General features: G+C 39.9%; 1 protein-coding gene across 3 annotated transcripts in view; it reads left to right on the top strand.

Annotated features, from left to right (window-relative positions):
- CLCN5 (chloride voltage-gated channel 5) overlaps window positions 1-26,024 on the top strand; it is a 208,782-nt gene that overhangs the window by 163,553 nt on the left and 19,205 nt on the right. The window contains exons 4-7 of one of the 3 annotated variants that reach the window (XM_042242380.1): window positions 4,902-4,964; window positions 15,810-15,961; window positions 19,103-19,202; window positions 23,506-23,693. In XM_042242380.1, the coding sequence (XP_042098314.1) occupies window positions 4,902-4,964; window positions 15,810-15,961; window positions 19,103-19,202; window positions 23,506-23,693 (503 nt within the window). Of the gene's footprint in view, window positions 1-4,901; window positions 4,965-13,470; window positions 13,671-15,809; window positions 15,962-19,102; window positions 19,203-23,505; window positions 23,694-26,024 lie in introns of those variants that run through there. The other 2 variants (XM_042242381.1, XM_012106711.4) reach the window with 2 other exon arrangements.

Below are 26,024 nucleotides of genomic sequence, written 5' to 3'. Positions count from 1 at the left end.
ACTTCACTGTATAATCAGCTCCAGTTTCATCCACCTCATTAAAACTGATTCAAATGTATTCTTTTTAATGGCTGAGTAATACTCCATTGTGTATATGTACCACAGCTTTCTTACCCATTCATCTGCTGATGGACATCTAGGTTGCTTCCATGTCCTGGCTATTATAAACAGTGCTGCGATGGAACATTGGGGTACACGTGTCTCTTTCTATTCTGGTTTCCTTGGTGTGTATGCCCAGCAGTGGGATTGCTGGGTCATAAGGCAGTTCTATTTCCAGTTTTTTAAGGAATCTCCACACTGTTCTCCATAGTGGCTGTACTAGTTTGCATTCCCACCAACAGTATAAGAGGGCTCCCTTTTCTCCACACCCTCTCCAGCATTTATTGCTTGTAGACTTTTGGATCACAGCCATTCTGACTGGTGTGAAATGGTACCTCATTGTGGTTTTGATTTGCATTTCTCTGATAATGAGTGATGTTGAGCATCTTTTCATGTGTTTGTTAGCCATCTGTATGTATTCTTTGGAGAAATGTCTATTTAGTTCTTTGGCCCATTCTTAAGTATATGTTTTATTTGGATCTACTGAGTTTTTACCCAGTGTCCCATCCAGGATACATTACATTTCGTCATTGTGTCTCCTTGGGCCTCTCTTGGCTGTGATGGTTTCTTAGACTTCCTTTCCATTTGGTGATCTTGACAGTTTTGAGGAGTACTGGCCAGGTGTTTGTAGATTGTTGCTCAACTGGGATTTGTTTGATGCTTTTCTCATAATTAGACTGAGGCTTGGGGGAGAAGACTAGAGGTAAAATGTCTTTCTTACCACATTCATATCAAAGGTATATGCTGTCAGTATGACTCAAGACTGCTGATGTTCACCTTGATCACTTGGATGAGGCAGTATTTATCCATTTTTTTCGACTGTGAAGTTACACTTTTTTTCATCCTTTTCATATTGTGTTCTTTGGAAGGAAGTCACTGCATAGCTGACACTTAAGAATAAGGAAGTTATTCTCTACCTCTTTGCAGGTAGAGTATCTAAAGATACTATTTGGAATTGTTCTTCACTAGAGATTTCTCTATTCTCTCCCAGTTATTTATTCAATCATTTATTTATAACAGTAGGGACTCATTTGTTTAATACTTTGGACTATAATCCATTATTATTTATTTTATTTAAATTTTTCTAGCTGTGCACTCAAAGCTCTTTCAGTTGGCTCTGTTTCCCTTTGACATACCCCTGTCACTGTGGAGGTTTCTTGAGCACTTACTTACTTTTTGGTATAACATACTCCAGGCCCATGTTATGTATTTCCTGACTCAGTCCTAGAATCAGCCATTTCTCCAAGGAGCCCTGGTTCCTTTCAGTGGAGGTTGGCATTAGAAACCAAGATCTGGGCATTCAGTGTGCTTTTTTCCTATTGGGGTGTTGATTCTAGGCCCTCTCAGTAAGGAAAAACAAATATACGTGTATACTGACCTACATATTTAACTATCTGCATCTATATTAAGCTAAACATGAGATCATACTGATGTCTCTAATTCTAATCCATTAACACATGGTTCATTCTTGCCTTCTTCCCTTACTTGTCTGTACCTTCCCCTTAAGGTAGTGAGAAACATGGCTCTCACCATCCACCATCCAATTTTTTTTTTTTATGCATTTCTTTTTTTTTTATTTTTTAAATTTTAAAATCTTTAATTCTTACATGCATTCCCAAACATGAACCCCCCTCCCACCTCCCTCCCCATAACATCTTTCTGGGTCATCCCCATGCACCAGCCCCAAGCATGCTGCATCCTGCGTCAGACATAGACTGGCGATTCAATTCACATGATAGTATACATGTTAGAATGTCATTCTCCCAAATCATCCCACCCTCTCCCTCTCCCTCTGAGTCCAAAAGTCCGTTATACACATCTGTGTCTCTTTCCCTGTCTTGCATACAGGGTCGTCATTGCCATCTTCCTAAATTCCATATATATGTGTTAGTATACTGTATTGGTGTTTTTCTTTCTGGCTTACTTCACTCTGTATAATCGGCTCCAGTTTCATCCATCTCATCAGAACTGATTCAAATGAATTCTTTTTAACGGCTGAGTAATACTCCATTGTGTATATGTACCAAAGCTTTCTTATCCATTCATCTGCTGATGGACATCTAGGTTGTTTCCATGTCCTGGCTATTATAAACAGTGCTGCGATGAACATTAGGGTACATGTGTCTCTTTCAATTCTGGTTTCCTCGGTGTGTATGCCCAGAAGTGGGATTGCTGGGTCATAAGGTAGTTCTATGTACATGCATGGATTTCAAATTGTTAACCCATATCCTTCATGGGAAACTACTTTATCAACTAGAATAAAGCACTTATTACAAAATTCCTTTTGCCTTACAAAATTCCTTTTGCCTTTAGTTTTAAAAAACTCCATTTCTAGTTACTTGGGTCAGCATCTTTTCCTTTTACCCCTTTTAGTGAGGCTGTTTCACAAATTTGTAATATAATTAGATTCTTTTGTCAGTTAATGCATTCCATCCTGGGATTTTTTTTTAATTGCATACATTAAGGTTCACTCTTTGTGCTGTAAAGCTCTATAGATTTTGATAAGTACATGGTGACATGTATCTACTATTACAGTATCATGCAGAATAGTTTCACTGCCCTGAGAAATCCCATATCTTACCTATTCAATGTTCTTCCTTCTGAGCCCCTGGCAACCATCAGTCCATTTTCATCTTCATAAATTTGTCTTTTCCAGGATATCTTTGGGCTTCCTGGGTGGCTCAGCCAGTAAAGAATCTGCCTGCAGTGCAGGAGACGTGGGTTTGATCCCTGGGTCAGGAAGATCCCCTGGAGAAGGGAATAGCTACCCATTCCAGTATTCTTGCCTGGAAAGTCCCATGGACAGAGGAGCCTGGTGGGCTATAGTCCATGGGGGTCTCAAAGAGTCGGATACAACTGAGTGACTAACACTTTGAGAGTTTCTTTATAAATGGAATCATACAGTGTATAGGCTTTTCAGATTGGCTTCTTTCATTTAGCAGTATGCATTTAAGGCTCTTCTATGTCTTTGTGTAGATTGATAGCACATTCCTTTTCATTGCTGAATAATATTCCATTGTCCAGCTATACCACAGTTCGTCTATTCACTCACCTACCTACTGCATAACATCTTGGTTTCTTCCAACTTTTGACAATTATGACTAAAGCTGCTACAAATATCTGTGTGCAAGCTTTCCCATAGGCATAAGTTTTCAAGTCAGTTGGGTAAATATATGGGTGTGTGATTTCTGGATTATGTGATAAAACTTTTTAGTTTTATGAGAAATTGCCAAACTGTCTTCTAAAGTGGGTGTGCCATTTTGTTTCCCCACCGACAATGACTGATAGTTCCTGTGACTCCATATACTTGCAAGCAGTTGGTATTGTCAGTGTTTTAGATTTTAGCTATTCTAATAGGTGTGCAGTGGGATCTCATTGTTAATTTGCATTACCCTGATGACAAATGATGATGAGCATCTTTTCATTTGCTATTTGCCATCTGTATGTCTTCTTTGGTGAGGGTAAGACCTTTTGATTTTAGATCTTCTTTTCTAATATATACATTTAATACTATAAATTTCTAAGGACTGCTTTTGCTGTATCCCACAAATTTTGTTATGTTGTATTTTCATTTTCACTGCAAAATGTTTGAAAATTCATCTTGAGAGGTCTTTAACCCAAGGGTTATTTGCAAGCGTGTTGCTTAATTTCCAGGTGTTTTGGCATTTTCCAGCTATTTTTCTGTAGGTTTCCAGTTTAATTCTCTTGTGTTAAGATTTATGTTAAACTGGCTAGGAGTTGTTTTTAATGTTTGGTGTAATTATTGGTGCTAGGGGGCTAAATCTCTCTAGTGTCCTTGTTTTTGTCTCTTCTCTTGACTGAGCTTCCTTAAGCACCACTCCATTCTGTATCTTGCAGCTGTAATTCACTGTTATTAAGTATGAAAGTGAAAGCATTAGTCACTCAGTTGTGTCCAACTCTTTGTGATCCCATGGAGTGTAGCCCGCCAGGCTCCTCTGTCTATGGGATTTCCCAGGCAAGAATACTGGAGTGAGTTGCCATTCCCTTCTCCAGGGGATCTTCTCAACCCAGGGATGGAACACAGGTCTCCTGCATTGCTGCTGGATTCTTTACCTTCTGAGCCAGTATACGGGAGCCCTATTGGTATGGTGGTATGGTATGGGGGAATAGGTTATTTTATAATTTTCTGATTAAATCGCAGTGTCTGTTGGACCTGTGTTTTGTACTTGACCTTCACAAAATATAATCCAGTGGTATGGCATTTTGTTTTCCCTGCCCCCTACTCCTGTCAGCATTTCCAACCCATTTCCGGGAAGCCCAGACCCCTACTGACTTTGCTTTTTACCCCTTAGGTGAGATTAGGAGGCTGGAGTGGGGACTGGAGAGGGAAGAATGCCCTTCCCCGACCTGGGATAAGTGTTAGTGGCTCAGTCGTGCCCGACTCTTTGCGACCCCATGGACTGCAGCCCACCAGGCTCCTCCATCCATGAGATTTTCCAGGCAAGGATACTGGAGTGGGTTGCCATTTCCTTCTCTAGGGGATCGTCCCAAACCAGGGATCAAACCTGGGTCTCCTGCACTGCAGGCAGATTCTTTACCAACTGAGCTAATTTTCCCCTGGAGCATAGATAGGCCTTTGTTAGAATGACCTGTTTGGCCTATTTCACAATGATAACTCTTAGCTTTTCATCAGAGTCTGGAGGAGATCTTTCTTTGAGAACACCAAAGTATAGGCTCAGAAGTTTCCTAGTCTCATGTAAGTCTACACTCAGCCTTCGGAAATTAGTCAGAATTGCCATTTAAGTGGCCAGGTAAGCAGATCTTTCTTGGTGTCTTTTCAGATAAGCCTGTCTCTTCAGATTTGGAGGTTGGAAGTTTCCCTTGCAACCTTATAATTCTCTCTGGTGAGTCCTGGAAAAGTTACTGATTTTTCAGTTTTTTCTAGCCTTTTCTTGTTTTTCAAATGGGAGTGACAACTTCTTATTTATTTATGTATTTTAACTGAAGTATAGTTAATTTACAGTGTTGTATTAGTTTCAGGTGAACAGCAAGACAACTGAGCTTTTTACTTGCAAGGGTTGAATCTGGAAGCTCTCCATTTATTTTCTAATTAGTTACACTGCTTTGGTCCCCTCTTGAAAGAAGAAAATTAGAGGACAAACATTTGGCCTCTAATAAATCCTGAGTGGATTATTTTGAACCACACTTTGTTCCAGTTTATGACATTCTAGGGTAGAGGAAAGGGTTGCTGTGATGTTTTGGGAGTGTTGTGGTGAGTGTTTCTGGGGTCTGTGGCCAGCGGGTTCTCCAGAAGTTTAGTAACCATGTTGGTATAGCTCTGGTTAGCTGGAGACCAGATGCATTTGGTCCCAGGTGTGCCCTACTTCACTGCTGAGCTGAATCTTACTTTTCCAAGATTAGTACCATTTTATGATCTTGCCAGAAGAGTATTCTCTAACTATGCAATCAAAATACCTTTGAAGTTCTTCAAAGCTAAGGTCTTCTCAAAAGTCATTTAGCACAATGTATGAATGATCCACAAATAATCATTGCTAAAATAATGAGTATGAGGGTGGAAAAGGACTGTAAAAATCATACATGTTAATACACCCTGATTTTACAGATAGGGAACCTTAAAGCCACAGAGATGAAGGCAGTTGCTCAGGGTGACAAAATTACTGAGTTATGGAGCTAGGCTTGGAATCTGTATCTTCTTACTGCTGGACAACAGGCCTGATCATGAAGACTATTCTTCCCATTGACTTTCACTTAAAAATTTAGTAAGCCGTCTTCCTTCTGGTACATTTCTCCTGGTGTTGTCTGAAACCTGTCGCCTGTTTTGTTTCCAAATACCCCAATGGTCTGCCTCTCACAATAGAAGTCTTTCCTTTGCGATGTCCTGTTTCTAATCTTCTAGCTGCATTATTGTTATTTTTCTTTTTAGAAACACACATAACACATAAACACACCTGTTAGAGATTCAAACAGTGCACACGTATATAACATGTGAAAGTCCTCCCCCTCACTGCCGACTTCCCACTCCAGAGATAACCCTTCAGAATAATTCAGTTATGACCCTTTCAATTCTTTTTCTATCCAGTTAACACAGAGACACAATTTTTAAAAATCTACTTATTATTTTGTAAATAGCTTTTTTCACATAGTAAGTTTGGGAGATTTTTCTGTTTCAGTACACATGAGTCTGCTTCTTTCCTTGTGCTATTCCCCCCTTACTGGACTCTTTCATTGTTTCCAGTGCTGTAGTGAATAACATGCGTGTGTTGGTGTACGCAGGTCCAAGTGTTTCTTTAAGAGCATTTCCTAGATTATATATGTGTGTGCTTAATTCATTTTTGTTTGTTTCGGGCATTCCATATACCTTGTGAGATCTTAGTTCCCTGACTAGGGATCGAACCGTGCCCCCTACATTGGCAGCATGGGGTCTTAACTGGAAGTCCTAATTAATTTCTTTGTCCATAACATCACACTATTCCCATGAGTTTGGGAAGAATCTCCTACTTGCTATTTCCTCTCTTGAAGTTTTTCACCCTGCCAAAGAATGATTGCTAATCTCTTGTCCTCAGCTTCCTTTTGGAGATTAATAGAGAGAAACCAATGTAGGCTCAGTACAGAGGAACTGGTGAGTTGCTGCTTCTAAAATAATAAGTATAAGTAATTACATAGGCTTGTGCTAGCCAAAGGGTTTCTCAATACTCTGGCATGGAATGTACTTCTTAGAGCAAGATCTCCGTATCCATTACATTTCCCAGTCCTCTTGTCAGTCCCTTGTAAAGTATAAAGTTGAGAAGGAAGGAATGAAGAGCAAGTAAGGGAGCAGAGGGCTATTTTCTTTATATGGACAACCCTCTCAGCAATGCTGTCAAACCTAGCCTCTCTACTTCCATTTCTGCATTTTTTTTTTTGTACAGTGGGAGTCTATAGGTACCAAACCATGCTCCTCAAGTTGTTTTTCCAAACACTGGTAACTCTGGCAGTTAGCACCCTAGCTCCACAGGTAATGAAAATGAGTTAGGTGGGGGAACTTCTAGATTAGAACAGATGGCTGGGAATAGAAAGCTTAAAAGATACACTGTCAAGCAAATGTCTACAACCCTGTGGGGACAGAGCTGTATCCAATGGGAGCCATGGAGTCTGAAGGTGGTATTAGAATCTAGATAAATGCTTATCTCAAAAGCCTTTTTCCTGTCCCTTTCTGCCATGCCCCATCTTCCTGTATACTCCTTGTAACCCTCAAACTTTATTTTAATAGCACATATATATTTGTTACTGTTGTTGCAGTTCTATTGCCCACCTCTCTCGACACCTCTCCTGCATTAGGCGGGCGGGTTCTTTACCACTAGCACCACCTGGGAAGCCCAGCTCTCGGCAGTCAGTCCTTAATTTAAATGGGTGCAGGGGTGACCGTCAGAACAACACAGACACTGAGCCAACAGGTTGAATGTCCCGGAGCCTCTTGGTGTTCCAGCTGCTGCGTCCTGGGAAAGTTCAGGAGCCTTTGGGGGATGGTTGTGGGGGAAGAGAGTCCTTAGGAAAGAGTGGTTATCTCTCTACAGCCACTCACAAAGTGAGGTATTTCACTATGTAACAACCTGTATGGCGTTACAGATATGTATCAATGGAATGTGTGCCTGCTAAGTTACTTTACCACTAGTACCACCTGGGAAGCCCAGTTAATGGAAATCAGTTCAGTTCAGTCGCTCAGTCGTGTCCGACTCTTTGCGACCCCATGAACTGCAGCACGCCAGGCCTCCCTGTCCATCACCAACTCCCGGAGTTCACTCAGACTCACGTCCATTGAGTCAGTGATGTCGTCCAGCCATCTCATCTTCTGTCGTCCCCTTCTCCTCCTGCCCCCAATCCCTCCCGGCATCAGAGTCTTTTCCAATGAGTCAACTCTTCGCATGAGGTGGCCAAAGTATTGGAGTTTCAGCTTTAGCATCATTCCTTCCAAAGAAATCCCAGGGCTGATCTCCTTCAGAATGGACTGGTTGGATCTCCTTAGTCACCCTGAATAAGTGCCCTAGGAGCCAAACTAAACTAAAGCATAACAGTCCTGTGACCCTCTCCAGGGCTTTGATGAGAGGGCTGCTTCACTAATATTCGCTTTTCAACTAGTGGGTATATATTAGTGGGAAAGCAAAATGGAGGCACAAATTGATAGAAAGGTCCTAAAAATGTTGACTAGTTACTGAGGCTTCAACTGTAATGTATTCTCAAACATAGAGGTAAATTGAATGTGAAAGAGTTTATGGCTTGTTGGGAGATCTGGAATAGATGAACCAGTACAAGAAGGGAAAGGGGTGCAGATATGAAAGTGAGAAGTGGCTCATAATAAACTCTTACTACTTGCTGTTGAATGAAGGTACAATTTTAAAAATCACAGAATGAATATCTGCTGATGTGTGTTAGGTAGAATGTTGACTGTTTTTGTATATGTGCTTTTAGCTTTGCAAAAATACAAAATATCCGTGTAAAAACTGAAATATATCCTTAAAATGCAACTATTTTCCAAGTCCTCTGATGCATACCAATAGCCCTGCTCCATTTCTCTGTGTGCTTATTTCTTTCTTTAGGCTACTGCCAATAAGTGAGCCCACATGCAGTGTGGTTATCACTAAAGCAGTATGTCAGGGTGCACAAGGTTTCTTTCTATCCTCTTTCCCCTTGTGTTTCTGTTAGTGTTTAACTAATTCACTTAATCAGTTACTGTTCAGCTCCCCCAGGAAATTTCTAATGGCATATTGGTTAGAGATTGAAATAAACATTAATTTTCAAATTGGAATTTATTTTCTTGTGTCTTAAGGGGTTTTCTAGTTTTAAGCATCATGTGATTTTTAGAAAATATTAGAAAGTGGTTTCCATAAAGGGAAATGAGCAAAATTCATTCATTTATATGCCTCCTTATTCAGCTGTGTGCTTTTAAACACCCATTAATTAAGTTTTTAGACCTTACCAGGAAAGCTGTTTCAAGGTTTTTTCTGACTAGTTTTCTGTACATTTTTGTCCCAGACTCAAGCAATGCAGATAAACTTTAGGGGACCTTTCTTTTATCATTTGAGATCCAGATGTACTTTAACTTGAATTATTTTCCTGCTAGAGCATTAAACCATTTCTTATATAACTTATGTTGAATGGCACACTATGCCTTCAAAACTTATCTAAGTTTTACCTTTGTGTGTGTGTGTAGACACAAGAATATAGACTTGCCTAAGAACCCCAATCTTGATATTTAGAGCTGTTGTTTAATTTTGCCTTTTTTCTTGGCAGAGTATTTACACACCAGAAGCTTAACTTAAAAAAAAAATCACCCTGTTTTTAAATTGAAGTATAGTTGATTTACAGTATTTCAGGTTGTACAGGAAAGTGATTACATTTATATATATATATATATGTATATATATATATATATACACACATATATATATACTTTTTCAGATTATTATTTTCCCTTATAGGTTATTACAAGATATTGACTATAGTTCCCTGTGTTATACAGTAGGTCCTTGTTTATCTAAAGAAGCTTAAGTCTTAATCCACTGTTTTTTGAAAAGCCTTTTGCATTTTGCTACTCTATTTGTACCTCAGTAGTTGATCCAGAATGGAATCATTTCTATACTCATTCTTGATAACTTAGTTTTATGAATTTAATATTTCTTTCTACTAAGTAAAAAAAAAATGCTAAGAAAATAGACCAATTGGATGTGGAATAAGACCTACAGCTTAAGCTATTTGTCATCAAGTCATATATAGATACCTCTGTGAAAGAGTAAGTTTCATCCCTCTCATTGATAAAACCTTAAAAAGTAGTAGTATTGTTATCATCCTTATTATACACTTAAAGTATTTTTTCCTATTCTAAAAATTATGATGAATATCTTCTAATTCCTAGTCCATACTTGTGTCAAATCCCCATTAAGTGGTCTTCCTATGTTGAAAGTTTTAAAAACTTTGTTGTAGGAGCAACTAACATATTAGAAACAGAAAATGATCTGGTCAGATCTGTGCTCCACAAAAATAACTCTGTCCCCAAATAATAACTTTATCGTTGTGGTTTTATCATCGGATACATTAAAAATTGGTAAGGATTTCTCTTATTTCCATAGTAACTGACCTACACCTGACAGCCTGTATAAAGGAACATGTGCTAGAGATTACACATTTGGCAAAGAAGGGAATAGTGGGGTAGAAAAGAGTAAAAGAAATATAATGTCAAATTCTGAATACTAGTGCCTCATTTATTTTTTTAATTGAAGTATAGTTGATTTATAATATTGTGTTAATTTCTGGTATACAGCAGAGTGATTCATTTATACATTTTGGGGAGGATGGGAGAGAATTTTAATGCAGCCACCAAATGAAAGGATAAAAACATACTGTGAGTGAGTGAGTGAGTGAAGTCGTGTCCGACTTTTTGCGACCCCATGGACTGTAGCCCACCAGGCTCCTCTGTCCATGGGATTCTCCAGGCAAGAATACTGTAGACATAACTTAAAACAATTTAGAATCATAAACAAAATGTGAGGTAGACTGACTAGTAAAATTCACCAAACGTTGGTTAGGAAAATTTTATAATAATAAAGTAACACAGGTGCCTCCTTTTCTAAAAATCACAAAAAGCAATTACATGAATTACAGCCAAAAATTGAATACAACAATTCTCATTGTAATTTTAGTGTGTGTAAAACATCTTATTTCCATAGTAATTGACCTACACCTGACAGCCTTATAAAGGAACATGTGCTAGAGATTACACATTTGGCAGAGTATACACATATATATATATATACACACACACACACTAAATATATATATATACACACTAAGTATATCTATATTCCTTTTCATATTCTTTTCCCTTATGGGTTATTACAAAATATTGAGTAAAGTTTCCTATGCTATACAGTAGTTCCTTGTTGGTTATCTATTTTATATATAGTTGTGTGCATCTGCTAATCCCAAACTCCTAAATTATCTCCCTTTCCTTCCTCTTTAGTAACTGTAGGTTTGTTTTATATGTCTGTGAGTCTGTTTCTATTTTGTAAATAAGTTCATTTGTATCATTTTTTAGATTCCGCATATAAGTGGTATCCTACAACATTTGTCTTTCTCTGCATTATTTCACTTAGTGTGATAATATCTAGAGCCAACCATGTTGCTGAAAATCCAGTGCCTCATTTCTTAATCTGAATTGTAATTAAATCTCATTTTAGTAGGAGGACTGTGTCATAGTATCAGTCCTCTAGTTTTCAAAAGAGGTAAATTTACATGGAATAAAATAGTTCCTCCGCAGAAGCACTGATGGAGCATTTGAAAAATACATGAACTTTCGCCAGAAGTTATTGACATGGTGCTAGTTATGCAACCCAGTTACCGTACATTGAAAATCTATACATTTTTTAAGTACCAAAAACTAGTATGTTAAAGTGTAAAATAACCTAATAAGGTAATGCGAGTCTTACTATAAGTGAATATATTCTGTAGTGGTCTTCAGATACTACACATAGAATCCCATTTAGTAAAGAAAACCTTGAAGGAGGCTTGTGAGGTTGGCCCTGTCATCCTCTTTAAGTAAGAAATACATACTTTTCTAAAAGTATAATTGTATAATACAGTCACACTTGAGTCATAGCTTTTGCTTTTTAAACTTGTTCGTTCTTTGCCACAGTACTATCAGTTGCCGCTTCATTTTACTTCTTGTTAGTGCTAGGTTAGTTCATCAAGAACTGAGATACTGTCATAGTGATGGACTGGACCAAAAGCATGTAGGTTCCATGAAGTGCCTCACATTTCCTAAGGTTTTGTTATATTGATATTTTAAGATTCATCAGGCCTTAAGAATTGATGAGAGTAATCACAACATTTTGAAACACTATATTTAGGTCTGATTATTGGAGCACACCGACTAGATTACTGTTTAACAGAGGCTGTTCTGTGCATTCACTTAGGTGGTTAGGAGATGGCAATTATCTTTTCTTTTTCTCCAGTTCTGTTGAGAAATAATTGACATACATCACTGTATAAGTTTAAGGTATAGAGCAGGATGCTTTGATTTACATACATTGTGAAATGATTACGACAATGAGTTCAACTAACATCCATCTTCTCATGTTGTTGTTTAGTCGCTAAGTCATGTCTGAGTCTTTGTGACCCCATGGACTGTAGCCCACCAGGCTCCTCTGTGCATGAGATTCTCCAGGCAAGAATACTGGAATGGATAGCCATTCCCTTCTCCAGGGGATCTTCCCAACCCAGGGATCAAACCTGGGTCTACCTGCATTGCAGGCAGATTCTTTACCATCTGAGCCACCAGGGAAGCCCATCTCATATAGATAAAAGGAAAAGAAAGAAGGAAAGAAAAAGTTTTCTCCTTATGATGAGAATGCTTAAGATTTACTCTCTTAACTTTCCTATATGTATATCAGTGTTACCTATATGTAGAGCACTACTGCTAAGAAACAACTCATTTTCTTGACTGCCTTCTGAGTTTTCAAAGTTACTAGGAGGTATTATTAATATATATATTGGAGAAGGAAATGGCAACCCACTCCAGTGTTCTTGCCTGGAGAATCCCAGGGATGGGGGAGCCCGGTGGGCTTCCGTCTCTGGGGTCACACAGTCAGACACGACTGAAGTGACTTAGCAGCAGGAGGTATTAAAGACCTGACTTTGTATGCTAAGTTCATATATGGTTCAGTTTTTCATAATTTTCTCTATAGAAAGACATAAGCTATGTATATACAGTTTAAAGAATAATCATAATGTGAATACTCAGGTAACCCCTGCCCAGATTAAGAAAAATTGCCAGCCTTCCCAAAGCCCAACCTTCACCATGTGCTCCATCCAGAAGATGACTCCCCTCTCTCCCTAGTCAGCTACTGTCTTTACTTTTGGCATTTTCTTGTTTCCCCTTATAATATAGTCACTTACATGGGTATCCTAAAACCATATAACTTAGGTTTATCTGTCTTTGAGCTTACATGAATAAAATCATGTTATGTGCTCTCTTGTGTCTGGCATCTTTCATTCATTTCACTAATTTACTCTGGTGAGATTTTTATCTGTGTTATTGGTATCCAGTACATTAAAAAAAAAAGCCTTTCCATATTTGCCTGTCTCTCTCTCCCTCCCCCTTTTAAAAATATTTAAGATCCCTGTAACTTTAAATGCTTTCTGATGTTTATACTTTGCCTTCTTAGATTTTCTTCTGAATGAGGTCTGAAAACCTTAAATTTGTCTGAATCCCAGTTTTCTGAACTGACCTGACTGCCTCTGGTTTGATGACATTTGTTTAGATGAGACTACATCTTTAAGGCTTCTGTGCTTGGTTAAAAATCTTCTTTCTCCAAGGCTGGTCCAAGGGTCTGGTCACGTGATTCCAACAGTGACATCACATTCTGACCGCCAGGGAACATTGGTGGTTCTTTAGGTGGTGTTTGTTCCTGTGAAAGGCAGAGAATACAGCAAGTGCCCTTCTAAAGCAGTTCAGACCGGGGCTCCTTCTGTAAAAGCTCCTCAACCTAAATGAGGAAATGCGGGCTGCCAAGGTTATTTCTTCTTTGAGGCAGAAAAAAAGAAAGCTGTGATTGAAGGTAAGCAGGCTTGAGCCTGGCCAAGGACCAAAGCATGACCCCAGGGAGAAGGGGGTCTGGAGAATCACAAGCAGTCTGTTGTCGGATTCTAATCACTGCCTGCTCTTTCCGAGCTGCCTGACAATTTGCGTTTATAATAGACTATCTACAAAGAAGGATGATTCAGTACTCATGTTACCCAGTGATGTAATAGAATTTTTTCTTTCCCGTTAGGAAGCTGTTGCAGATCTTCATTTCGTCTTAATATCCTTTGAACTGGGGGCCTCATTTGATACCTAGTGTAACATTAGATATCTAGTAGAAGCTTTTTAAAAATCAGTTTCACAAAATCCTTTGAAAATTTCTCCTGAAAGGAGCACACTTAAACCAGAGCAAATTCAATTGAAGCATTAACCTGCTTGAAAAAGTCAGTTTCTGGTTGGTTGGTGTCCTGTGTTCATGTCAGCATTTGTCTTGAGAATTGAAAGAGCTTGGTTCCCTCCTGCCCCACATACTTTAGCCTCTTTCTGCCCTCCTTTCCCAGCTGGCTGTTTCCCTCCAATCTCTCAGACAACACACCAGCATTCATCTTTATCAGTACGCCACTGACATGATAGGAAATGCTGAGCTGGTGATTCAGCAGCCAACCATTTCATGGTCAGGTATGCTTGAAGATACGGAAAGGACTTTGGTTAGGGGTTTTAAGATTAACTTGTTCACCTCCTCCACTCCACCCCACCTCACTCCCACTCTTACTGTGATTTGGATTCTGCAGAGCTTTTCCTTTCAGCTGTGCCTTGTTTGTGAAAGGTATGCTGAACTAGGTCTTTGGAAGACTTAACATTTGTAAACCAGGTGCAACTTGGGTGTTAATTCAAACTTGTCCTTTGAGAGCACTCAAATCGTCTGTTAGGAGTTGAGAGTGAAGCTGAGGATGTCGCTGGGGGGAGACAAGGTCAGCTTGGGCCCACTTTAGCCTTCTCTGCAGAGGAACTTATCATCAAACAGTCTGGATATAGCTTTGTCCCTGCCAAGGTTGGTGTTGCAAATGTGAGCTGTGGCTGGTTGAGTTCATTGATGGCATTACTCTGCATTTTTCCTCAGTGTGCATTGGCATGCATTCCTGAATACAGTTTTACATTTTGTGTTCAATAGTGAAATTTTGTTCTACCAGAGGATTGTGGAAATATTGTGAATAAGTTTGTTAAGTAATACTAAGTAACCTTGTGTAAGTGCCACTTCTGAGTTTAAATACTCCTCCCTCATCCCAACGGTTCATCAGACAAACTTGGGCTCACCTGATATTTACTGGGTTGTGGCTGTGTGCTAGACACTGGAGAAGGCAATGGTGAATCAGAGATAGGGCTACCCTCAAAGAGCTTCTAGTCTAGAAAGGAAGATAAAGCATTTGCTTAAGTTATTATAGTAGAAGTGCTAAAAATGAAGCAGGTAAATGTGATTGTTGGCCAAATGGATATGTTTCTTTCAGTTGAAGGATCAGGGAGGGACCTGTCATTTCTGAGCCATGCACTTTTCTTTAAATCTCTACTTGGAAATCTTAGACTGTCCTGGCATAGTCAGTAAAAGTTTCCACAGGCCCATGACATCAAAGATCAAAGTCTTATATCCATGGGAAGTGAAATATGTACATTCCAGCCAGCTTAACTCTGGAAGAGACCCACATGCTTTCTTTGGCGTCCCTACTCAGGCAAAAGCCACCTCTGAGGATTGAATTACTGCCTTGTAAATGCATTAATAAAATGGCTTCTGATGTAATTTGTCTGCAAAAACCTTTGACCCTTTTGTCTTCCTCCCCAAACATAAACTGAAATATCTAAACTGCTCCAAGCTCTTGTCTTTTGTTTCGTACATCCTTTTACCCTGTATTTCAACTCCTGTCAGTTCTCCCTTTGTACTGTCGTTCTCATCTGTCCCTTTCCATTCACACTGCCTCGAGACGCTCATCATTTTGTGCCTAAGCCACAAAAACCTCTGAATGTGAATGATGTTCCTGCCAGGTGATCATTCTGCTTTATCAACATACCCTAACTAGTCATCTGATAGTTTCAGGGCTCACCTCCTGGTGCTCAAAAAAAAAAAAAGGTATTAAAAACGTCCAGAGTGTCTGTATTACTAATATCTTCTTTCTGTTCAATCCAGAGAATAGGTCATACAATGGTGGAGGAATAGGTTCTTCAAATAGGATAATGGACTTCTTGGAGGAGCCAATCCCTGGTGTGGGGACCTATGATGATTTCAATACAATTGATTGGGTGAGAGAGAAGTCTCGAGACCGGGATAGGCACCGAGAGGTAAGACAAAAGATGCTTTGTGAGCTGAGTGTTAGGAAATATCAGAAGAAGTTGAAAATATATATTCTTTACATATATAACCCTCTACCCTGGATGTGGCTGAATTTATTTTCTGTTGGCCATGTAGGGTTTTATTTTATTTTTATTTTTAAGGCATCTTGAAAATAATTTATATTTAATGATTTATCTTCCTATAGTGAGCGGTTAAAAAGGATCATTGGGTGTAAATGCCTGTGTAGAAGGGTGAAAACAATTGGTGGGAGGGACCAAAATAAATTTCAAAAATCTTTCTTCCCCATCTCATCTTTCTTTATGGTTTTCCCTTGAAGCAGAATTTTTACAACTAAGAAAAGTGAGTGGACTTTTTTTAAAGGAAAAGAGTGTTTACTGAAGCTTACAGGATAAACCTGTGATTATAGCTCTTTTACAAGTATAAAACCAAAGCACATTTACTCACTCAACTAAAAAAAACGGCAAGACCAATCAAACTCAAATCAATGACATTAATTTAGTATGATAGTTAATAGAAGTACTTAGAGCTATGGCTCAGTTTTGTTTTGAATATGACAAGAGAACCTCCCTACTTTTGTCTTTTCAAAGTAATGTGAAAACTTCTCAGAGTAGCCCACCAAGGTCATTTGCCTTTAACTTATTGCTGAGTATCATTTAAATCAGGGAATCACAATTTCTAGTCTGAGTCAGGAGCATGTGGAGAGCTTATTCAAAAGGTAGGGGGCCTCAGCCCCCATCATCCTGATTCAGTGGGGAACATGTCTTCAACCAACAGTAGGTATGATTATTTTTTTTTCTTTCTGACTATTTCTGCTTTGAGTCCAAATTTAAAATTTGCTTTTTAAGTTGACTCCATTTTCTCCTGAGTTCCTGATTTCCTCCTCTCAGACCTGAGTGACTCTCCTGAGTCAGGTTCAGGTCACTTTTCATTCCTTTCCTGGCTCCTAACTGCTTTTGTCATGACCACCTGAGCCCAGGATTGTCCCAGGTACAGGTTTTGAGAAATTTCTTTGTAATCCTTAGATTTGTGATAATCCCACCGAGTTTTCTTCTCCTAACTCAAAAAGGTGATCTCTATAAAACATTTTGTTTTTTAATAAGATTCATGCTATTTGGGAACATATCCATATATTCTTTCTATTATATTAATTCATCAGGCAGACTTTAAAATATAGTTTTATAGCCTTAGAATTTTTTTCTCTATATAATTCAGAGTTTAGGTTGTCATCATTTGCTTATTCAGCATGTTACTCAGATTGGGAAAGCCACCTGTGATATGACAAGAGCACATTTCCCATTATATCAATATGGTTGTATCTGAGACACATTATATCAAATAATAATAATTCAGAATCAATTGCAATGTGTTTATCAAATGTTCAAGGAGACCTTTTTTAAGCATTAGCTGTTCATCATCTGAATGGAAACACTGTCAGGGAAAAGTGTCACCTCATCTACTTTCAGCATTTCAATTGGAAACTTAAAGTCATGAGTCTAAATGAAATTTTAAAGTGCTTTTAACATCTGCCTGCTAATGCAGGGAGATGCAGGAGGCACAAGTTCTATTCCTGGGTTGGGACGATCCCCTGGAGGAAGAAATGGCAACCCACTCCAATGTTCTTGCTTGGAGAACCCCACGGACAGAGGAGCCTGGCAGGCTACAGTCCATGGGGTTGCAAAGAGTCGGACATGACTGAGCAACTAAGCACAGCACAGCACATGCACACAATAATTTATTACTCATGATGTAGCTGTAGATCAAGATGGGGTAGCTCACTTTCCATTTCAAAGATAAGAAATAGAGGCCGAGAAAGGAGAAGTACTAATGCCAAAGTTGTCAGAATGCTTGGTTTTGAAATGTGAGCACTGAAGAGCTAAATTGACAAGGCTAGGGCCTAAAAAGGTAAAAATTTGTGTACCTCTTGATAGCTGCAGATATTCCCAGCAGGTTTTTGAAAATGAAAGAGATCATCCCTAATATCATTTAGGAACTATAATCACTGTACAGTTAGGGGTTTGTGGTATCAAGTCCTAGAATTTACCTGACCTGAATTACAGCCCCATGTAGTAAACTTCAGATTGTATTTTCACCACTCAAATAAGCCCATATTTATTTATTCTTTGAAAAACAATCAGACTATTTTCTGTGAGACCATTTTTGGACTATCTGATGTCCAGGCCAGAAGGAGACCACTACAGTAAGCAAAACAGGTTGATGTTATAAGAAATTAGCAGCTAAGGGGCTTAGTGGTAAAGAATCTGCCTGCCAATGCAGGAGACATGTATTCAATTTCTGATCCGGGAAGATCCCACAAGCCAAGGAGCAACTAAACTAAGCCCGTAAGTCTGTGTGCCAGCCTGGGAACTGCAACTGCTGAGCCCACGGGCGGCAATTGTTGAAGCCTAGGCACCATAGAGCCCATAATACAGAACAAGAGAAGCCACCACAGTGAGAAGCCCAGTCAGCACAACTAGAGAGTAGGCCCTGCTCTCCACAACTAGAGAAAAACTTGAGCAGCAGCGAAGACCTAGCACAGCAAACAACAACAAAACAATCTCTAGAAGGCTTCTCTGGTAGTCCAATGGTTAAGAATCTGCCAGCCAATGCAGGGGACATGGGTTCGATCCCTGCTCCAAGAAGATCCCACATGTCATGGGGCAACTCAGCGCATGTGCCATAACTATGGAGCCTGCATGCCTGGAGTCTCTACTCTGCAACAAGAGAAGCCACTGCAGTGAGAAGCTTGCACACTGCAACAAAGAGTAGCCCCTGCTCATCACAACTAAAGAAAGTCCATGTGCAACAACGGAGACCCAGTGTAGCCAGAAATAATAAATAAAAGACAAAGGCCTTATTAAAAACAAAAGAAATTAGCTACTGAATAGGGAAGCCTTGAATAAGGTACTTGCAGGCATTGCAATACTGGAGATAAAGGTGGGGTTTGGTAAAACAAGGTTCAATAAACCTCAAAGTTCTTGGTGACTTTGGTTCAGCCGAAGATTTGAGAAGTAACTCTAAATTGGTCTCCTAATCAATAGGTTTGTCTTTGTGTTTCTTTATTGCACATTTTGATGTGAAAAAGCAAGGGTGTGTGTAAAATCTATCAATGTTTTCTCATTTCTCCCTAGATTACCAACAAAAGCAAAGAATCAACATGGGCCTTAATTCACAGTGTGAGCGATGCTTTTTCTGGCTGGTTGTTGATGCTACTTATTGGGCTTTTATCAGGTATGGTAAACCATGTTAACTTTCTAAACAGATTTCCTAAAATTGTGGTGTGCCCGTTCCCCAAGTCATGAACTGAATTGAATGCTGTGCCTTATTGTTTTCCTACATGAAAGAAATCACTCATGGACCTTTTGGAAGCTTGATGACCTCAACTGTAAAGAGGTATTGATACCTCATCTCCTTCATTAAATAAATGAGATTAAATAAGGAAACACATTTAAGTGTATTTGTATACTATAAAATATTGTATCCATCTTAAGGTGCTGTTAGCCCTGACTTTTGGAGCTTATCTTGAGGAAGAACCTTTCTGTTGGAGATGGGGTTTTTATTTTGTTGTTTTCATTTTGGGGGGTGGGGAGGGGTGGGAGCAACTCTGTGACTGGCAGGATCTTGATCTCTGACCAGGGATTGAACCCATGCCCTGGCAGTGAAAGCATCAAGTCCTAACCACCAGACCACCAGGGAATTCCCAGCTGTTTTTTTAACATATCCCACATGGGTAAAGAACCTGCCTCCAATGCAAGAGACCTGGGTTCGATCCCTGGGTCAGGAAGATCCCCCGGAGGAGTGCATGGCTACCCACTCTAGTATTCTTGCCTGGAGAATCCTATGGACAGAGGAGCCTGGTGGGTGATAGTCCATGGGGTTGCAAAAGAGTCAGACATGACTGAGTGACTAAAACTTTCGCTTTCTTTCACGTTGGATTTAGGAAAGAAGATGTAGAAGAGGACTTCTTGAAAGATTTTTTTAGTTACTTCTTAAACATCTTCTCTCTTCATTTAGGGTTAAAATATGTAGGACATGACTCATACCCTTAAGGGGCCTACACTCTTATTCTTTCATGGTGGTTGAGTACTGGGATGGTACTACCTTTTCCTGCCTTCTCCATCAAGCTCCTAAGCCACTCAACTATATGGTCTATCTAGGAATAGTATCGGAGAAGGCAATGGCACCCCACTCCAGTACTCTTGCCTGGGAAATCCCATGGACGGAGGAGCCTGGTAGGCTTCAGTCCATGGGGTCGCTGGAGTTGGACACAACTGAGCGACTTCGATTTCACTCTTTACTTTCATGCATTGGAGAAGGAAATGGCAACCCACTCAAATATTCTTGCCTGGGGAATCCCAGGGATGGTGGAGCCTGGTGGGCTGCCATCTATGGCGTCGCACAGAGTCAAACACAACTGAAGCGACTTAGCAGCAACAGCAGCAGGAATAGTATACTTGCTTTGCAATACAGCTTCAAAACAGGTCCCTAAGCAGGCTTCCCCTCCTGTGGCGGCAGCAGAAAACCAAGAATACCAGGCAGAAATGCTGAGATTTATATTCCCATGGCATTAAAAAAAATGGGTCTAGGAAGACTAGGAATAATGAGCTAAAATAGAAGTTAGGTGGGAAATCAGGAGGTGGTTGGGATGGAATGGTAGTTAACAGCATAGGCTCTAGTTTGTGGCTTCTTGGATTTGAATCCCAGCCCTACCGACCGCTAGTTTTGTGACTTTAGGCAGGTTTCTTAACCCTTGAAAGCTTTAGTTGACTGACTTGTAAAATAGGGATAATAAAAGTACCTATTTTGCAAGTTTGTTGTGAGAATTAAATGAAGTACAACATGTATAGCACTCAGCACAGCACCCAGTTGTTCACAAGCTCCTGTTACTTAGAGATAATTCATGAGCCGTGGCATATAAAATGATCACAGCAGCTAGTGGGAGCTGCTGCCATTCTGTCATAGCACCCCGCAGCCCCATCTCCCGATCTCCCGTCAGTGGGCTCCTCGGGGGGACATGCAGGGGATGTTCACCATGTGCCACATTGTTTACATAAAACACCTCCATTTTTCTTGAACGCTGTGGCATTGCCCTTGCCTCTCCAATGCATAGAAACTAACTCTCCACTATCCCATCCCTTGTTTCTTTGTCATGGGATAGGAAACTAAGATCCAGTAGGCTTGTTTACCCCCAGATACTTTTGAGGCATCAGGCTACCACATAGTAAATCCGGTTTGTTATTTGATTCATTCTGTGCGCTTTGGTAACAGCTCGTGTGTTACAGCCAAATCTGGTGACTATCCTGTGTTTTCTACGTTAGTTAAATCTCTGCAGGTCCATTTGCTAAAAAAAAAAAAAAAAATCACAGCAAATGAGAAACTGTTCATTCATAACAGAGTTTTCAAAGATTATTTCTGGGCCAGGGGTCAGCAAGCTTTTTCTATAAAGAGCCAGACTAAGTATTTTAGGATTTGTGGGCCAAATGGTCTCTATAACACAAATGTGGCCATAGATAGTAGGTACACAAACAAGCTGGACTGTGACCAAGAAAAGCTTTATTTAAAAATGCAGAGGTGGATTTGACCCTCAGGCCATAGTTTTCCAACCCATGGTCTAGGGTGTTAATGCTGCACATTCTCTGGCTCGTACAGAAGAGAGAATATGTTCTAGACAGTTTAGAGCTGGCTCATAATAGACTGAATGGGCTATAATGTCAAATATTACACAGAGGCTGAAGAGAAGGAAGGGGGCTGAGAAAGGGTTATATAGTTGAGCAGTTAGGAGGATACAAGTGACCTTGAAAAAAATCTTAGATAAATATTAGTAGCCAGATTTTTTTTTTTTTTCTTTTGGCTGCACCTAGTGGCATGCCCGATCTTAGCTCCTGGACCAGAGATTGAACCTGGGCCCTGGCAGTGAAAGCACCAAGTCCTAACCACTGGACCACCAGGGAGTCCCAGGAGCCAGATTTCAAGGGGAGGCAACCATTGTAGAAGTTTTGGAGCTACTGGGTAGTCATTGGAAGGAGAGCAGGGACAGAAGCATGAAATGATAGCATGGACAGCTGGAAGCACTGCATTCTTTAGGGTAGGGGAAACCTGCTAAAATTTGTAACCAGGGAAGAAACCAACTGGGAAAAGAAGAGGGAGACATAGAAGGGAGGATAGGATGCAGGGTACCAGGGTTAGGTAGAATAAGACGCACACACATGAAACAACCAGAGAATTAGCCAAACTCTTTAACATCACTTAGTTTTCTGAATTCAGGCAATAAGTTGCAATAGGGTTTAGAAGGAAGAGACGATGGGGGCTGGAGTAGCCGAGAGTAGGTTCAAACAGTTTGTCAGATTTGACTAGGTTGTTCAAGTGTATAAATAACCTGTATTAACACTCTTAGCACCTACCAAAACATACACACGGTATAGCCTCCAGCCTGTTGGAACATGGGCGTAATATCCTCAACTTTAATGTATGTCTTGTCACTAGGTGGTCAGTGAATATTTTTCTTCCCCTCATACACACAGGGTATTTTGTTTTTAAGCATTGGAGAGCAACAATAGAAGCAGTGTGTCTGAATGCATGAACAGTCTGGGAATTCAGGGGCTGTGAATTTTATGATGTCTTTGCTATTTCCCTAAAGCACGATTCTAAACCATTTAATTTCTTTATTCCAGTGTTTCTTCATTTGGATAACAGAAATGATGAGAAGGCCAGAATTGAAAGTATTATAACTATCTTAACCCTATCAGTCTATTAGCCATAGTGCACGAATCCTCATAATCCTCATAATCATTCTCATAATTTTCTTTGAGGAATGATCTATATAAAATATTTTTTGCTTCTTCTCACTAAGAAAACCAGTTCATGCCCTAGGCTCAGGAGGCTTCAGCCTGCCTATAGCTTCATCTCATCTCCCATGTATATCACAGTTTCTGCGTTTATAAATTCCATTCCCTTAGCCTAGAGTGCTTTCATGCCATTGCTCAAATTCCCTCGTTTCTGGTGCCAAATCAGTGTCAAGACTGAGCCCTTCTCCTCATAGTCTTCATCAACTGCCCCCATCAAGCCATCTCAAATACATGCCGTATAATATTCTTCAACATGGGCAGTTCACATTTTCTCAGTCTTATGTATAAAGTGAGAATAAAACAATCTTTAATAAACTTGACTTTCTTTATGGATCAGTCTTCATCAACTCTCAGTCAAAGCAGAGTCTTTGCCAGGTGAGGCAGCTACTCCTCCTCACCTCAACTCACTCCTCACCCCCAACCCAAGCACTTTGCTCTCTTCTAAGTTTCCCATATAGAAATTCTGCAGACACAGTGTTTAGTGTAGACAATGCTTTTTTCCCCTCTTGAACAGGCATTTGAAACAGGTAAAATCTATCAGAGATAATAGGTAAGAAGTAAGCAGACAATCAGGTTGCAGAAGGAGGTTGCAAACAGAATGAAAATGTATATACTTGTCCATTATTGTGATTCCTTTTCCCTTATTTTCTCTTACAACCGTAACCTTTCCTTCACTTCCCTCAAATCAGGTTCCCTAGCTGGCTTGATAGACATCTCTGCTCACTGGATGACAGATTTAAAAGAAGGTATATGCACATCAGGAATCTGGTTTAACCATGAACACTGTTGCTGGAACTCCAACCATGTCACCTTTGAAAATAGAGACAAATGCCCAGAGTGGAATAGCTGGTCCCAGCTTATTATCAGCACAAATGAGGTAACACATGGTGAAGATCTCTGAACTGCTGACTTAATCATTCTTACGTTTACTTCATTTCTTATACTGTCCTCGTGCCAGTTGTGGCATCTTCCTTTACTTTCCTTTTCAGGAAAAGGGGAACCAGTGCCAGCTGCCTTTCTCTGTGGTTTAAGTGCAGTGTTGTTTCTGTATCTTCTGACATGTGGAGTTTGATGCTTATACAACAAAATATTTTTCTTTTTGCGTATTTTTAACAAACCGTGTTTCTTCTTAGTACACGATGTGACTGAATCTTTCTCTAGTAATTTCCATAGAAATGCCATAGTCAGCCAATAGATAAGCTATAATTTCTAACAAAAGATGGAATGGGTTAAAAATGTGTTTAAGCAAATTTTCCCTGAGCATTGTATTAGAACATTAAAAAATATATATTCCTTAGCAAAATAGCAGAAACCCAGGAATAAAATTGTTCATGGCCCCCTTTTGAAATTAAAATTTCATTTGTCCTTGTCTTCTAGCAAATCATTTTGGATATAAAAGTAACTTTGTTTTTCAGTTCCTTACCTTTCTCTTACCACTTGATCTGTGTGTTAGATCTCTCCTACTGAACACAAAAGCGCATGAAATAACTCTCAACGCCCAATTCCACTCTGGCTTCTACACAGGTACTTCTAAAACAGGTACCATCTCAGCTCACTCCTCATCTACTGTGTTAGGAAAGTGAGAAGGACAAGACTGGAATAGTTGTTTGTACTTTTAAAATGTATTTTCATACCTACTTTGGTTCACAAACAATTTGAAGGGCACACCACCCCCCTAGACTCAGTCAAGGCAAAAGAAGGGTAAGAAAATAATGTCAGAAATAAGAGTATTTATGTACATATCTGACTATGCATATTGGCTTGTGAAAGAGGTCAATTAGAGGATTAACTGCATACTATGCGTGTGAGAAGTTTATGTTTGTGCTTCTCAAACCGGGTTAAGGTCAGCATACCGGAGGGTATGTGAAACCTCAGCATATGTGCTGTGTGCCTCCCCAGAGTATCAGTGTTTCCCAAGTATTTGGAAGAAATTTAAAAAAAAAAAATTAAATGTAAACAGTTGTTATAAAGGAATGAAGGATTTCCATGTTTAAGATAAAACAGAATCTCTATTTCAGCTCTGCTCCTGTCTAGGTACCCCACCCCCATCCTCTCGGATGGAGAAAAGTTTGAGAAGCCCTGGAATTTAGCATGAGTCTGTGTGTGTGTGTGTGTGTGTGTGTGTGTGTGTGTGTGTGTGTGTGTGTGTGTGAGAGAGAGATTTCCTTGATTTTTTAAAACTTTCATTTTTGAAGTAGTTATAGATTCCCAGGAAGTTGCAAAGCAAGGTACGAGAAGGTTCCCATACCCTTCACCCAGCCTCCCCCAGTCATGACATAAGTGTGTGTGCATTTGTGCTAAGTCGCTTCAGTTGTGACTGACTCTTTGGAACCCTATGGTCTGTAGTCTGCTAGGTTCCCCTGACCATGGGATTCTCCAGGCAAGAATATTGGAGTGGATTGCCATGGTCTCCTCCAGGGGATCTTCCCAACACAGGGATCAAACCAGCATCTCTTATGTCTCCTGCATTGGCAGGCAGGTTCTTAACCACTAGCACCACCTGGGAAGCCCCTAACATTTAAGTGTTTGTTGTTGGCCAGTCCCTCAGTCATGGCTGACTCTGTGACCCCATGGACTGCAGCATGCCAGGCTTCCCTGTCTTTCATCATCTCCCAGAGTTTGCTCAAACTCATGTCCATCAAGTTGGTGATGCCATCCAACCATCTCATCCTCTGTCATCCCCTTCTCCTCGCGCCTTCAATCTTTCCCACCCTCAGGGTCTTTTCCAGTGAGTTGGCTCTTCACATCAGGTGGCCAAAGTGTTTATAGTACACTAGCAAAACAAAGAATGTGACATTGTTGCAACCTGCAGACCTTATTTTCACCCATTTTATGAGCATAGAAGAGAAAGAAGGGGAAGGAGAGAGAGAGAGTGTGTATGTGCAGGCGCACAGTTCACTGTAATTTTAGTACGTATATAGATTTGTGTAGCCACCACCACAATCAAAATGTAGAAGTGTTATTCCATCACCACAAGGCTCCCCAAAGCTACTCCTTTAGAGCTATGTATATGTGTGTTTAAGTGTTCCAACCATAACTTTCAAATTGGAGATTTGCTCAGGTGATAACTTTCTCTGGCTGTCCCTTTAATGAGTGAAATCCTTACCTGGGGAGAGTTAGTTCTGGGTTTTAAAGAGTTCTGCTGCCAAGAACTTGGCCTCCTAGTCTCTGCCTCTAGTCAGTTTCAGCCATTTTCTCCTTTCTTCCC

The sequence above is a fragment of the Ovis aries genome, chromosome X (assembly GCF_016772045.2).
Source record: "Ovis aries strain OAR_USU_Benz2616 breed Rambouillet chromosome X, ARS-UI_Ramb_v3.0, whole genome shotgun sequence".
NCBI lineage: Eukaryota > Metazoa > Chordata > Mammalia > Artiodactyla > Bovidae > Ovis > Ovis aries.
This window is presented reverse-complemented; position numbering and strand designations above follow the sequence as displayed.